Raw genomic sequence first — 16,798 nt, 5'->3', positions numbered from 1 at the left:
TCCACATGAACACACAGACACACTAGCTATTTTATGTTCACAGTTAAGCGTCTGTCTAGTTGTTTAGTGTTTATCTGCAATGAACGTGCAGAATATTGATGATGGTATTCAAATTTGACACACTTTTTAAACTCTTAACAGTCTGCAAGAGGTAGTAATAGGTCACTGTTTTTAGCGTGTGTAGATTTCTGCCTTTACATACAGTGGTTTCAACTTTGTAATGTCTTTACCTGCTTTTGAATTCAAAAATAGTGTGATCTGTTATGCTTCCTTGTTAAGCAGGAACATTATATTTCTTTAGATTAAATTTACAGTCATGAGTGTTGTCTCAAAGGAACTGCGTATTTCGTAAAGGGTGCTAATTTCTTTGGGCTTTAGCACTGAATGTGAAAATGAGACTTTATGGCGGTGAGTTTCTTTTAGCACATCATTCTATTTGTGGGTTTGTGCCCCTCAGCTTTACCCAGACCCCAAACCGTAGGAGATAGATGGATTGTGTGAGACATGTGGTGCGTTCTTCCGTTCTCAAAGGGAGGCGCGTTAAAGTCATTGTCGGCTACCGAAATAGAAGTGTGACAGGATATCACGAGACCCAAGTGAGAATTTAGCTGATTCCTCTGTGAAAAGATTTAAAGTGGAGTAAAAGTGAACAAGTCTCAGTCAGTATTACATGCAACCTACATCATTTGGAATTACTTAATTATTTTTAAACTCATCCCAGTGCAGTGCTTTGGGAATTTAGAAATGAGACCTAAAGAGGAAAAAGTTGGGAACAGTTTTTGATGGACTTCCATGGCCTCCTTTTGGTTCCCTATAGAAGGGATGGATATTAGATGTCTCTTATTGATGGTCGGTATGACCCATTAAGCCTCTTCTCTTGGTCTGTGTGCCTTATAGTTGGATAAAAACCAGCAACATCGTAGTTCAAAGCTGCAGACGGGCTCTGCACTGGTGGACATGATGGATACAGTAAAAACGGCCATGATAATGTTAGACTGGATTGGTTGGTTGCTTTATGCACTCTCAGCCATTATCCTTCTTGAGGAGATTTTTTTTGAGCCAGCTGGAGTCATGCCTGCCGAGAATCTTAAGGCCTGCTGCTTGTTTTTATGCAGACAAAGAAACTTAAATTAAACTCTTTGTAGAGTCTAGTACAGTAGGTTGGTCAAACAAGAATGTTTTCTAGACAGGGAATTATTTGGATGTAGAAGAACTCTCCACTGACCAGGTGATTGATTAGCAGGTTGATTCCTGTATGGTAACTTTGAAACCACTGACTTTGAGCACTGGCTGGCCTGTGTGCTGGGGGAGTGCAACCACTTTTGTAACGTGGTTAATTTGCATGGTGGCCTAACTTTGTCATTCTAATGACACTTGGTGTTGGAATGCACTTTTCTTCCTTTTTGTTGTCTATGAATACCTTTATGTGCTTAGCATGAATTGTTTCTTATGTCAAATTGTTTTTTAAACCTGATGATTGTAGCACGATATTTCCACTTCTTCTTCAGTCTTTCAGAATAACACAACTTCAGCTTCTTGGTTAATGTCTAGTTGGCGCTGAACCACACTGTAGCTCTCTGCGTGCTATGTGGCTTTATGCATAACTTTTATTAAGTAAGCTCAGCACAGCTCAAGGTAGCATCGCTAATTATACATAATTAAATAACATAATTAGGATATGTTGCTGCCGTGCAGCAGTCCCCTATGCTGTTACGGTGATCAGTACAATCAATCTTATTCTTGTGAATTTTAAGATATTGGGCATGAAACAGAAAATCATAAAAAGCTAAATTTCATATTTCAAGAATGCCCTTAATGGCTGAAAGCCAAGTGTAATGTTTAGGTTAAGCCTGTATGAAATGACATGTTTGTGTGTACAACAGTGCTTCTTCACCTTGGGGTCGGGACCCTATCTGGGGTCACTTGGTATGCATGTAGGGTGGTGGGAAATGATCATATATATATATAAATACTGTAGGTTTATAATATATATCGCTACAATATTTATTTGGATATTTTAACTTCCAGTTGAGAAACCCTATACAGAGATGGAGAGGAGATGCAAACCTTGTTAGCTTTAATTAGCCCTCAATATTTGCTCCACACTGACCCCTACAGGCCAAAGTCACATTCTGATGTAGGGTTGTGTTATTCGTCTGGATTGTCTTGTTCTATCCTAACACACCCTTTTTACTGTAACATTCTCCTCATTTATCTTAGGTGGAGCTTTTCTTCCTTCTTAGCATGCCTGACCTTCCTTTATAAATGTGAGGCCTAGAGAACACCTTGTTTTTAGTCGTAGGTGTCTCCTTTCCTGTGCCTTCAGTGAAATCTCACGCGTTTGGCTCTGTACATGGTTGGCGGCACTACACCTGCAGCCTTCTGGGCTCACAATAAAGTTGATTAAGCCAAGAAATACACACACATGTGAGCACCGATATAAAAATTCTTTAATGTACAGTATCTTAGCGTTGTTACTGGCTAACTTCCAATGATAACACAGAGATGGAGCTTTACAAGTTCAGTGTGTAACATCATCTATGCTAAAGAAGCTTAAATTATGAAATGACCAAGAAACCCAGCAAACCAGCAGTTTAAAAAAATAATAATTTTGCACTCTTTCAGGTGCCTGCACTTTCTATTATGTAGCCTAATACAACTTTTTTGATAAGTAGGCTAAGTCTTTGTATTTGCCAGTTTTCTTGATCAACATTTAAATATCTTATTACTTTTTCCACTTTCTTGTGATCTGTCTCTCTCTAAGCCAAATTCAATAGCATACCCTATTGCTTCCACTATTTAGCTGCAATGTACCATCATGCATGAAGTCAGTGTATTCTAATTTGGGGAATGGCATCTGTGGACTACTGGTTGGATTAAAGGCAGATATTAGTTGGGACAACTATATATATATATATATATATATATATATATATTACGCTTTAATTAATATAGTTGTTATCCAAAGTACAGTACAGTGATGTAAATTTGAGTCCCAGCTGGAATTAACCTGCTCACCGTACTGTATCTACAGTATTTACTAAGCCGGTGTATACATGGGATTGAACGGACGGTGAGGCCCAGAACAGGGAGAGTGTTTATATAGACATACATGGTGTGATTAACCCCTGGTCTATACTGTCATTTTTAGGTGGATCGTATATACTGTATAATATTGTTATGTTTGTTTCCATTGACTCATGAGTTTATTAACATTTACTGCTCATGTTATTGTTTTTATTACAATAAAAGGCAAAAGAAAGAGCAGAGCACACCACACACAAATATTAAGGGCTTTCAAGAAAATAAACAATCAGAATGTTTTGCTCCTTTTGCAAAAGATGTTTTGAAACTAAAAATTTGTAATATTTTTGAACCACTGTGATTTGTACAAAATTTAAAAAAAAAAGTAGAAAAAAGTTGGTTTTTTTCCCTTTTTTGACATTTCAGTATTTTGATGTTTGTCATGGATTTTATTAAAAATGTTAATCTTTTGAACTTGTCTCATGTGTTTCTTGTTATTGTGTGTTTTCCTGTATAATTCATAGACTTTTCTGATACCTAAGTTAGTTTTTCCACTTAAAGTTTGCAATTAAATTAAGATATAAATCATTAAGGAGAACATAACACTGATAAATACCACAGACAGTTCTGCATGAGAAAACATTTGAAAATTTGAAATTATATCCATATTCCATATAAATATTCTTTGCTGTGAATTTAAACTGAAACCATTTACAGTACATTGATCGATTTTGTCCTTTAGGTGACACACTAATTTGTAGAAAATGTGACAGTTAACAAGTCAACAGAATAAAGTCTAAAAAAAACTGAAAACAAGAAAAGCAGTTGATTCTATTCGTTCTGTCTTCCACTTGTCGTTCTCAACCCTTTTCCTCACACAATGAATGCAAACTTACACACACACTGCAAGTTTGATGCAGCTGTGCCACCTAGTGGAGAAAAGCCCCACTGTGCAACCTTACTGTGTGAGATACATAATACTTCTACATGGAATAGGTTGAACACATATTTTCTACACATTAAATCAATTGTTTCCAAAGTTGAACACACACATATACAAATAAACTCTCTTTATTTAGTTCTTGTGATGAAATCTACAAAACATGTATAATATCATACAGAATTGAAGGTATTGCAAAACTGTGTCCAGCAGGCACGGGTCTTCTGGCAGGCTCTCTACGTTTAGTGGGGATTCTTTGAATGAAGTCCCAACACATGCCTTGGTTCACAGATATTTACCGTTTCAGGGCCCCGGCTGGGCTGCTGTCAAGGGTTCCCTGCTGCATTAACTCATGTTGAGCAAGCATACTGAAATTTGCATGCCTCTGTCTCATCATCAATGCCTTATTTGTTCAGTTTCAATATTAAAAGTTGTCTTCAAGATCACCAAGCAGTGGCCCTCCTACATACGTATATTCTTTTCACATTTTCTTGAAACTTTGGATGAAAGAGAGACTGAATCAGCAGCTCCTATACCCAGTAACTTCCTGAGCCCATGCATAATCAACATCAACATGCTGTGAGCTGAGACTTTTAATAGAGTATACATCTGGTAAGAGATCCCAGAAAGCCACAGAAACATGAGGGGAGTGGGCCGAGTGTTGTCATGGTAATGTTTAGTGATGTGGCTGATGATGAGTAACTTTAGAAGAGTGACGAGGGAAGGTGGCGGTTGCGGTACAGTGAAATATGTATGTTATTAGGCCATCTCGACATGCGTGTGTGCATGTGTGTTTCAACCAGACTCTGCCAGGAAAACACAGCAGTGAAGCTGCCTGCCGTGAAACTCTTAACAACCAATGACGTACACCAGTTTTCCTCTCATTCTCGAGTAAATGGAGGAATTTACTAGCGTGCTTTATGTAGCGGAGGCCTCAGCATCATCCATGGTCACGAGCCATGGTTTGAACATTGATTACAGACATTTATGCTGCGTCAGCTGTTTGATCCGTGGGCTGTGTTCAAGTTTCCCACCAACCTTGCCCCTGCTCTCGCACCGCAGCCTCGTAGAACACATCTTAAATCCCAGACACACGATGACATCACCACATCTGGCTCTCATTTTACAGGGTTCCCTTCGGGATGCAGATAAGAAGGTATGAATTTGAGAGCAAAAGACAAAACACTGTCTTACAGCTGAGAATGCACAATGCGTTGGGGCTCTTCTTCGACCAGTCAGGTGTGATAGAAGCATGAAACAATCAGATGCTGTACAGACGAATCTCTGCTGATGCTTGAGACCTTGAAGAATATGATGGAGGAGGGAGAAGAAGCTTTAAACCTCAGAGAGGATGCATGCCTGATCAAACCTGGATCAGCACTGAGCTGCTCAACAGCAAGATTGTATTTGGGGAGCAGCTCAGTGCTCTTCCAGGTTTGACACTCAAATGCCATGGACATTTTTATAAAGAAGTGGTCCAAGAAGTCATTCCAAACGTACAAAGAAGGTACATTGCTGGAGTGACACATTCCTTTTTATATTTCACCTTCCTCCAAGTGACATCTCATCTTCATGTTGTTGGTCCAGACCTCCCCAAAGTCTGCTCCATAAACAAAACTGTCTGGCCCCGCCCCCACCATCCCACTTGCACACACATGCATACACCTCTAAATCAGGGCCTCTCAAAGCAAAGTTTAGGAATACTTTATCATCCTGACACCACAGTCATTTAAGGTCTGTTTTGCATGGAAAAGCAGACGTGGAGCTCCTTTTTAAACTGAGATTTGTGGTCTCTTATTACTTCCGTGTAACCCTGCCATTTGTTTACTCTTGTCATATTTCACTGAAGCAAGGCAAACTCGAAACCACGAGGAAGTCAAATCTTATGTTTACTCGGAATGAGAAAAGGGGAGATAAAGTAAAGTGACAAAGAAAAGCATGCTGTTCTTCAATACTGTGTGTTTACTGAACTTAGAATGTGATTTCATACAATGCATGCACACAGAGACTCATGCACACACTCATATACACTCTCAAACTCAAGGGGAAAATATCTCAAGTTTTGTTTTAAAAGGCGCATACCTGAGCAGTGACCTCACCTGGAGACCCGACGGGAAGACATCCAGATTCACAGAGAATGTGTAAATCTCTCTCTCTCTCTCTCTCTCTCTCTCTCTCTCTCTCTCTCTCTCACATACACACACAAACACACACACACAGAGGGTATGTTTGACGATGATGTGCAAGTGTGCCCTCTGTCTTTTCTTTCTCTTTCTCTTCCCTACAAATGCCTTTTGTTTCCAACTTTGCCACATACCTCTGATGTTTTCTTCTCCTACCACGCCTGAATAACCTGAGTTGACCTCAACCGTCTTCCAATGCTAAGGCACGGTGTTGTTAGCCCCAACCAGCTGCTGTTGTACGTTTTTGAGTTCAGCTGTCAGATAAATGTGTGTACACCACATTGTATCACCACTGACGAACTTCTACTCAGTTGTATCATCGCCACTCATGAGCCTCTCCCACATCTACCTCATTATCTCCAGGAGAGCAATAACATCACTCCTCCACTGAGCTCAACTTCCCAGGAGGAGGTGAGATAGAGATGCCAAAGTGTGTTCACTCTGCTAGAGTAAAAAAACAAGCATACTCTGTCACTGATACAATAAGTAATATAGTAAATTAAGAATTGACTTTAGGCTTATAGTTATTCCTAACTTACACAGACAAAAAGTGCTTATCACATTGCAAACATGGAACTTCTGCCATAAAAATATTCCCTTCCTAAAACACAGCTTAATTTCACTATTTAAGTGTAGCCTTTAAAACATCATATAATGAGCAATAAAACACGATTGCTTCCATGGGATGAATCAATTGTAACATTTACAGCTAGGTCTGACTTGCTGGCACAAAAGGCTCTCAAAAGTTTGGACACATTCCAGCTCTTCATACTGTAAAACAGTAAATTCACAAGACGATGGGATAATGTCATAGGAAAGGTTATATTTATGACAACTTCAAAGGAAGATTACAACCACTGCAACTGTTCATACACAGGAAAATATGACAGTAATCCTGCCTCTCACATCATGCAGAGAAGAGCAGTGGAAAACATATTATTAGTGAAGTAGGACGGCAGGAGGACAAAGTTCAAGCTGTGATTTTAAACCCGAACACATCTCTGAACTTTTAACACCACCCATCAGTTCTGAGCACACATAAACCTGCCACGCAAGCCTCGACCCAGGAAAACAAATCCATGCCTACAAGGAAGTGGTTTGTTTAGTGGCGGAAGTTTATTTTATCAATTCAGAGGGAGATTGCATTTTGTATGTTATGCAATGCCACATATCATTGGTGGGTATTATCTCAGATATCGCTGATGAATGTATTCTGGATTTATGATCGAGCTGAGAGACTATGAGGATGTTGCGTGTGACTGGACCACTCAACACTCTGTCACCATGCACTCTGCTACTTTAGACTATGTCAGAAAGGCAGGAAGCTGGACAAAAAGCCTGTGACAATTAGAGGAGTTTCAGTAAATAAGGAGAAAATCTCCATTAGCGCGCACACACACACACGTGCACACACACACATCTCCAAATCCCCACTGGATATACAATCATTCCCCCATTTAGACCCCATCTCCAACAACAGCTGCCACCGCACCCCAGCAAAGGAAATGCCAAAGTCCTCTGAAGTGGAGCATAACAGCACTGCAGTTCACATCCACAGTGAAGCACTGAGAGTCTGGAAGGGCAGGAGAGCCTCTAATAGCAGGAAGTTGTAAGAATAATAGGGGCATGGGGATGTCATGCCCCCTGTCCCTCTGGCATGCAAGCTTTGGCCCAAACAGCAGAGTTTGTGTGTGCTGCATGCTTGCTTATACAACTAATGCAACATTTTTAACACAACTTGCATTTAGGGTTTACCAGATTTGGGTTCTTTGGGGAGAACATTTCCAAACAAAGAGTGAGGCTAAACAGTTGTAATGTGTCATGCCAGATTTGTGACATTATTTGTATTACTTCTTTACATTATGGCAATTTCAATCTGTTTTTAAACACCAGTCATCCTTTGATTCAAAGTGGTTTGCTCTTCTGTAATGTAAATACTAAAAGTGTTAAACTATTTAAAAAAACTGTTTTGTGTTTGTAGTAAATATTTATTAATAATTTCCCTGAATCTGGCATCCCTGGAAAACAGCCACAACCCTAACAGTGAAAAATGTAACCAAGGAAGAGGACTACAAAGATGGAAATCAAAACTATTTGTCTGAAAAGGAGATGATTCATTTTTTTTCAAGTGATTGTGTTGGGTGACTGTGTTAATCCAATACTCTCCAGTGTTATCATGAGCCACTGTGAGAGAACTATTTTCTGGCCAAATCTCAGCAGTGAAAATCATGGCATGGCATAAATGTTAGGAAGAGTGATCTGAAATCAAATATCATGAGGTCAAATCCACCCTGAGTCTGACACATTAGAAAATAAAATCCTATGACTTTCAGCCCATATAGATCTGTCCTGGATTATGGCTGCTAAGTAAATTACAGAGCTCAGGAACATTCCCATAATCCAAGATCTTAAACCCCCATGCCACCGACCCACAGTGAAACACCAGTGCATGAGTGTGTGCCTGTGTGTGTTTGCATGTCTGGAGGGAGTTAGTCTAGGGTTCACAGCTAGTGTGTGTGTGTGTGCATGTGAGCCTGTGCACGGCAGTGTTTGTGCATGATCGTGTGGTCAGTTTGTGTTTGTGTGTTGTCACTCTTGGGGAGCCATTGAACAGACCCCCAGCCGTTCTTAAACACCGAAGCAGCCTCTTGTTTATGTGCAACCTGCTTCAGACCCAGTTCCCATGAAATTGGCCCTTCTTTGGCTCATTCAGAGATGGACTGCACTGTAAATGGCTTCTCTGGAGTCTGCCAAAGGCCAGTGGGGGCCGATTCGAAGACAAAAAGAGACGAAGAGAGACTGACAGATCCAAAGCTGCCGCACTGCCCCCTGTAGCCCCTCTAGCCCACATCAACATGTACTATTCTGGATATTTTGCTCAAACAATGGCTAAGCCATAACAAAAAACAACACTGAAATAATAACATTAATTTGAAAATAAATGAATATTCTATTGGATAGTTCTATATGCTGTTACCTCAGCGATCATTCTGGTCGTTCTGTGTGAATAATGGTGATGAGGCGCAATAACTCCAGGGCTCTGCTTTGCTTAACAAAGTGAAGGTTTCACAGTGTACGGCAATCAAAGGGCAGGCAAGTTGCCTTATAGAAGAGTTACCAAGTGAACATCACGATAAGGACGATGCACGAGATAGTGTAGTGATCTGTATCTGTTTCCTCCAAGTGACCCAGCTAGTGAAGTCATTACGCTTTCCACTCTCTCAACGGGAGGTGGGGCTTTATAGTGAAAACGTATTCAACCCCGCTGCACAAAGAGCAGTGTGCAGTCGCAAGTCTCTTTCACGCTGTGAGTGCGCAGCGCCTGCACAGATCGCCTCCGATTTGGAACTTAAGTCCACACTGCATGAACCTGCATTCCTCTACTGCTGTGTCCTCGGCCGCGAACGACCCTCACTGTTCCGCTGTGGCTGTTTTGCAGCAGATACTCCGACCCCGAAAACCGTCGGGAAAAGTGAAGAGAGAAGCTGCGGGAGTGGTCTGGAAACTTTTGCCATCATGAGCTCGCAAACGGTCAACCTTGATACCTACAGCCTGTCGTTGCTCACGGCCAAAGAGGACATCCTCAACCCCCGTTCCTCCACCAACTGGTAACACATAGAGCTCTCGAGCAAACTTGCATCTGCCTGCATATAACACAATATTCGTGATATATAAGATGAAATGCCAATTTCTTTATTCTGCGACATTACGATACGAAATTACGAAAACGAGTTTGATCTGTATTTTATGAAACTTTCATGTTTACTTTGTGAGCTGTTTTCTGTTGCGTAAGGCTTGCTTTTAGTGAATCCAATGAGGGATACGGAGGTGGCCAGCACAGGGACAGTGCGCAACCAGAACTGTCTTTACAAGTAGGCTGCAGTAGTGGCAAACGCACGCAAATTGGTTTAGTGACACAGGCGTGTATTGACTCTCCCAATCCACTCAGAGAGGTATGGATTACCGTCCCATTACGCACGCCAGGCGTCTGGTGTGGCTCAAAGTGCAGCACCCGCTGCCCTCACCCGGGCCTTGCGCTCTATGACTTTGCTATTCTCCACAAGGAGCTGTGAGGCTTCATTATTTGTGCCGAGGATCATGTTCCTGATGAAGTGCCGATCTCTGGCAGGGGTTGTCTTTCAGGGAGAGGCTCTTTAATTTGACATAGGCCTACAGCTCAGTGCGCATGCATGAGTAGCATCCACGTGATTAACCAATGATAATTCTGATAACAAATATTGAGCACTTACTTAAATGTGTAAGTAAAGATTATTTAAGAACAATATATTCAAGACCAACTTTACTACTATTCAAGTACAAGTAAACACATTGAAGTGTTTTACCAGAAGAGCTATCTCACAGTTTTTAAATTTCAAGGTACATTTTGACTCTAGACGATTCTTAAACACATGAAACGTTTAAATAATTCAGTCATGTGCTCTGGTGTATGTGGAACAATGTCATGCTGTACCTGACACTTGGCTAACTTCTTTTGTTATGGTTTGGCTGGTCTGTAACTATGGTGCCCTATCCATCTTTTCCAAACATTCTCCTTGTCTCCTATATTCTTTCTCCATTTTCCTCTCATATACTGTGTGTGTGTGTGTATTGCCATCTCCAGCTACGGACATGTTGTCACTGGCTATACTCAGCTAACACAGGGAGAATTAGATATGACCCTGCTCTTTCCACATAACCACTCACTTTGATTAAGTTATAGTTTAGAGAAGTATAGGCCAAGGCCCAAGCCCACACACACACGTGTGCTCATGTGGAAGGAGAGGACTGATTCTGTTCATTGCTGTTTCATCTTCCTCTGCCTCACATCTCTCGCTGCCACAGGGTTTCCCTGCCCACATTCTTCCTACCTTCTTCCTGGCTTTTCATGATGCCTTACAGACTTGAGGAAATGGGATTCAGAACACTATGAGTAAACCTTGACAAGCTGAGATCTGACATCTTCATGAATGGGGTGGAAATAAGTTCCCCATCCAGGCAGAACATGCTTAGTTTCCATTCTTTCTTGCATTTGGAAAATCTGTAAAAGTTTCCATGTTCAGTATCACTACGGAGGTTTTGTCCCATAGCGACACCTCACAGTGATTACTTCACTGCGTACTACTTACTTTCTCATTGCAGAGCATTTACATAAAGTTTCAGTGAACAATCCAACGTATTCTCATAATGCTGGATGAGATCACCGTGGACAATCACACAAACACAACAAGCACGTGTTTGGTTGAGCTTATATAATAAAAAGAAAAGGAGAGAGAGAGAAAAATCCCCCAGCATTCACTGAGCAAACTTTAGAGGACTAAATAACTCTGTTGTGACTGAATATAGAGGTGGGAGGGGGAAACGGTCATGATTCCCTCTGTCGAACCACCCAAACAGACACCCACCTTGCATGTGTGTGTGTCTCTGTGCGTGTTGAAGGGATTCTATTTGCATGCACGTGAGTTTGCTTGTGAATATATTTGTCTTTGGATGTGCATATGCATCCTGCAGAGACTATTACAGTGAGTCTTGGATGTTGAGAAGTTTGCACTGAGACGGGTAGGAGGCTTGTTTTGTTGAATGCTCCCGCCCCCCCACTATGTGGCCTTGAGGTCCCTGTGTGTATTATCTAATGACCTTGTGTCCTGAATGGGAAACAGACCCTTTGTGGGTAAGACTCTGAAGAAAAGAGAGGCAATTTCAATGCATCCTTCATTCAGACCTCTCTGCTCAACTGCTGCCTTGGAGGTCTCTCCGCAGTCTCCCAGACCATTGTGGACTACAACATGTCCCACTTGTAGGCTGGAAAGCTGTACTGCCTGCATGTGTTTTATGTTAGTGTGTGCCTTGAAAGACAGAAAAAAAGAGAAACAGTGATAATGCATGTTCCCAAAGACATGGTCTAATTCTCTGAACAGGAAAATCTTGTCATTGTTAGAAGCAGAAATCATGATTTATGTCTAGTTTACACCAAAATAAATCAAATAGGAACTTTTGGTACAGTCAAACTGGTCATTGACAAATGGAAATCTTTCTATGCAACTATATTGACAGCTTTCATATGGGTGTAACACTTGTGAAATATATGGCTACTACAACTCATTTGTCATTTAGAAGCGTAGCATGTTGTTCCCGAGCTGAGCGTGCGGCCATTTTTATTTCCACTGTAAGTCTTTCCCCTGAACTTAGCAAACCGAAAAACATTCTTGGTAGGAAAGGCCACATATTTTGTTATGACTATTGCCATTTGTCAACACTAATAAGTTGTTCTCTTATCAGAATCCTAGCTGTGAACGTGAGGGACACAATGTCTGTTGAGTTATTAGTGTTTGAAACTCCAGTTAGTGAAGCACACATTTCTTTGATAGTTGTTGGTAGCCATTGTGAGAAATGTCTAGTCTGATGTATGCAGTTGTTCAGGGAGTTAATATAACACCACACTTTCCGTTCTATGTCTGATAACGTTACTTTTTATTAAAAAACAAGGAGTCATGCTACTCTGGTGCATACTGTTTCATTGTAATGTTGTAAAAAGATCGCAAACGCTATCCACTAGATATAGCTAATCGCTAGCTGACACTAATTGCTAGCACTCGCTAACTAACGTTTTATTCTACAGTCTATGTAGCTAACGCTAACTACTACGTCAATTGCTAGCTTTGGTTAGTGGAACAGCTAATAGCTGGTGAAGCATTAAAGTTGCATTGGACTTATTCTGTTGACATTAAAGCCGTTCAGTTCTATTCGGTTTAACACATTTTAATGGTTTGTAATACATCTACTATTACATTGTGATCACGCACATTTTGGTCATTAAAATATAATGTTACATGTCAATTAAGTTAGTAGTAATAATTCCATTAATATTTGTTAATGTTTGAGGGGAAATATATTAGAATTATGTATAAAAGGATTAAAAACAAATATGTTAATAGTAAATAATTGTTCCGTTCTTGTTGCTATATATATACAGTATATATATTGTAGTTTATCTCATTGTTATAGAAGTATATCCTTAGTTATTGGTTGTACATTAGAGGTATTCTAAATGAAGAAAATAAGTTAATGAAGTCTTGTGTTAGAAACAGATAACAGAATATCTTATTACTCTGCACTATCAGTGTAGTTTTTTTTTAAACTAATAGATAGAATCCGGAGGACTCCGTGATGGTGAGCCCAGCCCTGACTGTGGACGGTCGTGTGGCCTATCGTAGAATCTGCCCACAGAAGACATCTGACTAGCTCGATTCATGAGACACCAGATAAGAACACGGATATACTTTTAGCTCTATCAGGATAGAAATAGTCATCATAGTAGTACACCCACAAGGACAAGGAACTCTTTGGATCTCAAACTCCTAAATGTAAAGGAGCATTCATTGATGCTTTCCATTTAAAGAGAACTTATTCTTTGTTTTTTTCCCATTTTATTTGATACTTTAAAGAGCTCTATTTTATACTATGTTTTGTTATTGCTGTAAAGCAATACAACTTTCAGCCGTTCAATACCAACTCCTCTCGTGAATTATTGCATACCGTTCCCCGAACCTATGTAGATGTTGGCGTCTCCATTGCTATCATTGGTTAGGACTAGAGGCACTACATGAGCTTTTTGCTTTTAATTTTGTACGAAATGATGTGTACACATTGTTCGAGCACAAACTCAAAAATGTTTTATACAATTCAATACAATACCTCAGTGAGTGGTTTGTGTTCTACACATTTCCCACATTTCAGCTCGGTAAATAAGACCAAAGCAGCATGCGCTATCAGAGTGTCTTCCTGTGGAGTATCAAATAGGGTGCAGCACCTGCTTCGCCAAGCATGAGAAAGAGGTGGGAGAAGTCAGTTTCGAGAAATGTTTACAGCATTGTTTCAGCGGTGCAAACTGATCAGATTCCTTTTGAGTTGTGGAGCAGTTTGACCTCGTATTCGTCAGACTTGGGTGTGGGCTGTATCCAGACATTTGTGGGCCATGGTGACTTTGAACACACCTTCTTATTCATAAACCTCTTTACTTGCTGTCCACACTTTGATACTGTGTTAAGTGTTTCATCATGTCCTCGGCAGGGATTATTACAGTTAGCAGGCAGTGACGCATAAAGTAAATATCTGATTGCATTGTAGTAACAAAATGATTCAGTTTAGACAGAAACACCCTTTCTTCATTGCGGGATGTATGAATGACGTGTATTGTAGCCATATGTCCATAAAGGAAACAACATGCTAAGATTGTGACATTACAGATTGTATTTTTATATTGTTAAGGAAGTATATATTGTAATGTTATTTTTTACGAGATTGCTGAAACCCGTTTTAGGGCGATGTTTTTTACTCTCCCGGATTTAGCTTTACCTGTTAAAGACAGTTCCACAAAAATTGAAAAAAATCCAAGAATTTCCCAAGAAGTTAAGAAGTACTTATTGTTGAGTGATTCAGTTTCAGTTTTACCATTGTTTTGAAATACATATTCACTTCTGGCACCACTTACTTTTTTATTTCAGTAACGTTAATGGTATCCAAGGCGTTGTTCTTTTGCAGCTGTCCTCCAGTATAACACAGCATGTTATTCAACCCACTTTCTTTATTTACCATTTATCTTTTCTTTGATTTTGACTGTCTCTGGGAAACTTCAATAATCACTCTTACCCATTTTCATTTAATTAGCAACAACCTCTCCTTGCCAGGCCTCTGATATCCTGTGAAGCGACTCTCCCGTTGATAAATGGAGGAGCCTTTATTTCAGCATCGGCTCGGGGTGTTTGTGCTGCTGCTACTCGCCAGAATTTCCACAGGCTCATGCATGACTAACCGAGACCTAAAGAGTTCCTGCGTCTAAAGTTACGCGCTACTTGGAAGACACCTGTGGTTGTGGGGAGGGAGGTAAAACACAGGGCTGGCATTGTGTGTAGATGCACATGCATTAAGCGCTCCTGCTTGTGTATAGGTGAGTGTGTCCTGACTCAGCAGCAAGTCAGTTATCTTCTTCGTAAAGATAAACAACCATCATCATCGCACTATTATCGAGAAGTTGCACACTGCCTAAACTTCCTTGCTCTTGTTCTGCTTTTTATTTAGTTCCTTAAATATCCACAAACACCCACCTGCCAGAAAGAGACTGACTGACATATTAATACTAGCTGTTGACACATAAACATGTTGTGGGATCCTTATTCAGCCTTGTCAAGGTTGTCATACCTTTCTGTGTTGAAACAAATCCTTCTGATCACCTCACTGTGAAATCCCACAGACAAAAAACAAGCAGTCTGGTTGGTTTCCTCTTGCTGTTCAGGATACGGCTTCAAAGGCAGCACATCGTGTTTATCAGGCTAAATGATAAAAGGACATGTTTGATTGATTCTTGATATAAATAGCGTTAAACTTCTTGGGAGGTCAAAGGGCAGTTACACTGGACCAATGCCCAGTCCACTATCTCTCTTTGTCGCCCCGTCTTTCTCTCTATCTTTGCTTCTTGTGTAATACTTTGCAGTAGATGTTTGTGAGGCATAGATCTCCTTTGGTTTCCAAAGAGGCTTGCATTCCTATCACTTATCACGCTATTTTTGCTGCTAAAACCCAGCAAAAACACCAGTTTTGGTGTATTTCAGTTGAAATAATTCACGGGCCCTAAAATCAGATACTGGGGCTTCCTTTCACACCATGGTGTTCACAGACTCTGTAAGGGGCAGCAGTGATAATCACAAAGGATTCAGGATTACGACACATTTTACTCTCAGGTCACACCACCGTTGCAAAAGCTAGCAGGACGGGAACTTTGCTTGACCAGAGGGGGCTTTAGTTGGCTGGACAATGGGGCACTCGAGCACTAACTTGGGCTCACCAGAGTGGTGCTTGGGCCATTCAAGTGCTTCTAGTGTGAGATTAGGGCAGAAATGATGCATGTAAGTGTCCCATTGAGGCACAGACATATCCTGGTTAAATAAAGGTTTTTTAAAAGCTATTGCATACCACCAACATAGTGCCCGTTTCAAAGATAGAGGGTTTGCACCTGAAAGCAGGACTGTAAAGAGTACCCTCAGCTTACCTAGCTGCTTGTGTGAGCGTGTCTGTGGGTGGCATGTTGGAAGATGATGACAACAATGATGGCTATAATGGCTGTTATTTGTATCTCTTTAGAGACTGCTCTTAACAGTAATCACCAAACAACTGCTTACTACTCCTTTAAACGTTGTTTAGGTTCATTTGTGGTCTAAGATGAAGCTGCAGGGTAATGGTAGGTCTCAGTCATGATGAGACCTGACTGCAGAAGGTTATACTGTATGTGTGTGCGTGTCTCTGTATGTTTGGGCTCCTTAGTGTGCAAACTGTCGGGTGCATAACCACAAATTGATACTGTGTTGATTGAAGTGTGACTTGTAATTGCCCCCAGAAGATGCAAAAGGTTGGTAATTAATGTTTCATGACTTGGTGGCACGCCGGTGCTGTTATTCTTCTCGGTGTCAATTTTCTATTGGTAACAAAATAACTTCAAGATAAACACAAAAGAGCCGCTACCTTGAAACCGATGTAATATCTAGCAGGTGTGGCATATTTGTTTTTGTTACATTAAAGGTTTTATATTAAGATTTCTGTGAACAATAACCAATAAGTATTTTGTCAAGTCGTCCCAACACGTGACCTTTCTGTCAAATCC

General features: G+C 40.6%; 1 protein-coding gene across 1 annotated transcript in view; it reads left to right on the top strand.

Annotated features, from left to right (window-relative positions):
* The first annotated feature begins 9,387 nt into the window (after nt 1-9,387).
* The window catches only part of LOC116384476 (drebrin-like protein A), a 30,502-nt gene continuing 23,091 nt past the window's right edge, over nt 9,388-16,798 (top strand). Inside the window, exon 1 of the mRNA XM_031849163.1 lies at nt 9,388-9,755. Coding sequence (XP_031705023.1) covers nt 9,664-9,755 — 92 coding nt within the window. The 5' untranslated portion in view covers nt 9,388-9,663. The remainder of the gene's footprint in view (nt 9,756-16,798) is intronic.

Source organism: Anarrhichthys ocellatus, unplaced genomic scaffold (assembly GCF_004355925.1).
Source record: "Anarrhichthys ocellatus isolate YVR2014 unplaced genomic scaffold, GSC_Weel_1.0 scaffold9, whole genome shotgun sequence".
Taxonomy (NCBI): Eukaryota; Metazoa; Chordata; class Actinopteri; order Perciformes; family Anarhichadidae; genus Anarrhichthys; species Anarrhichthys ocellatus.
Note: the sequence above shows the minus strand (reverse complement) of the source record. Positions and strands in the feature narration are given on the sequence as shown.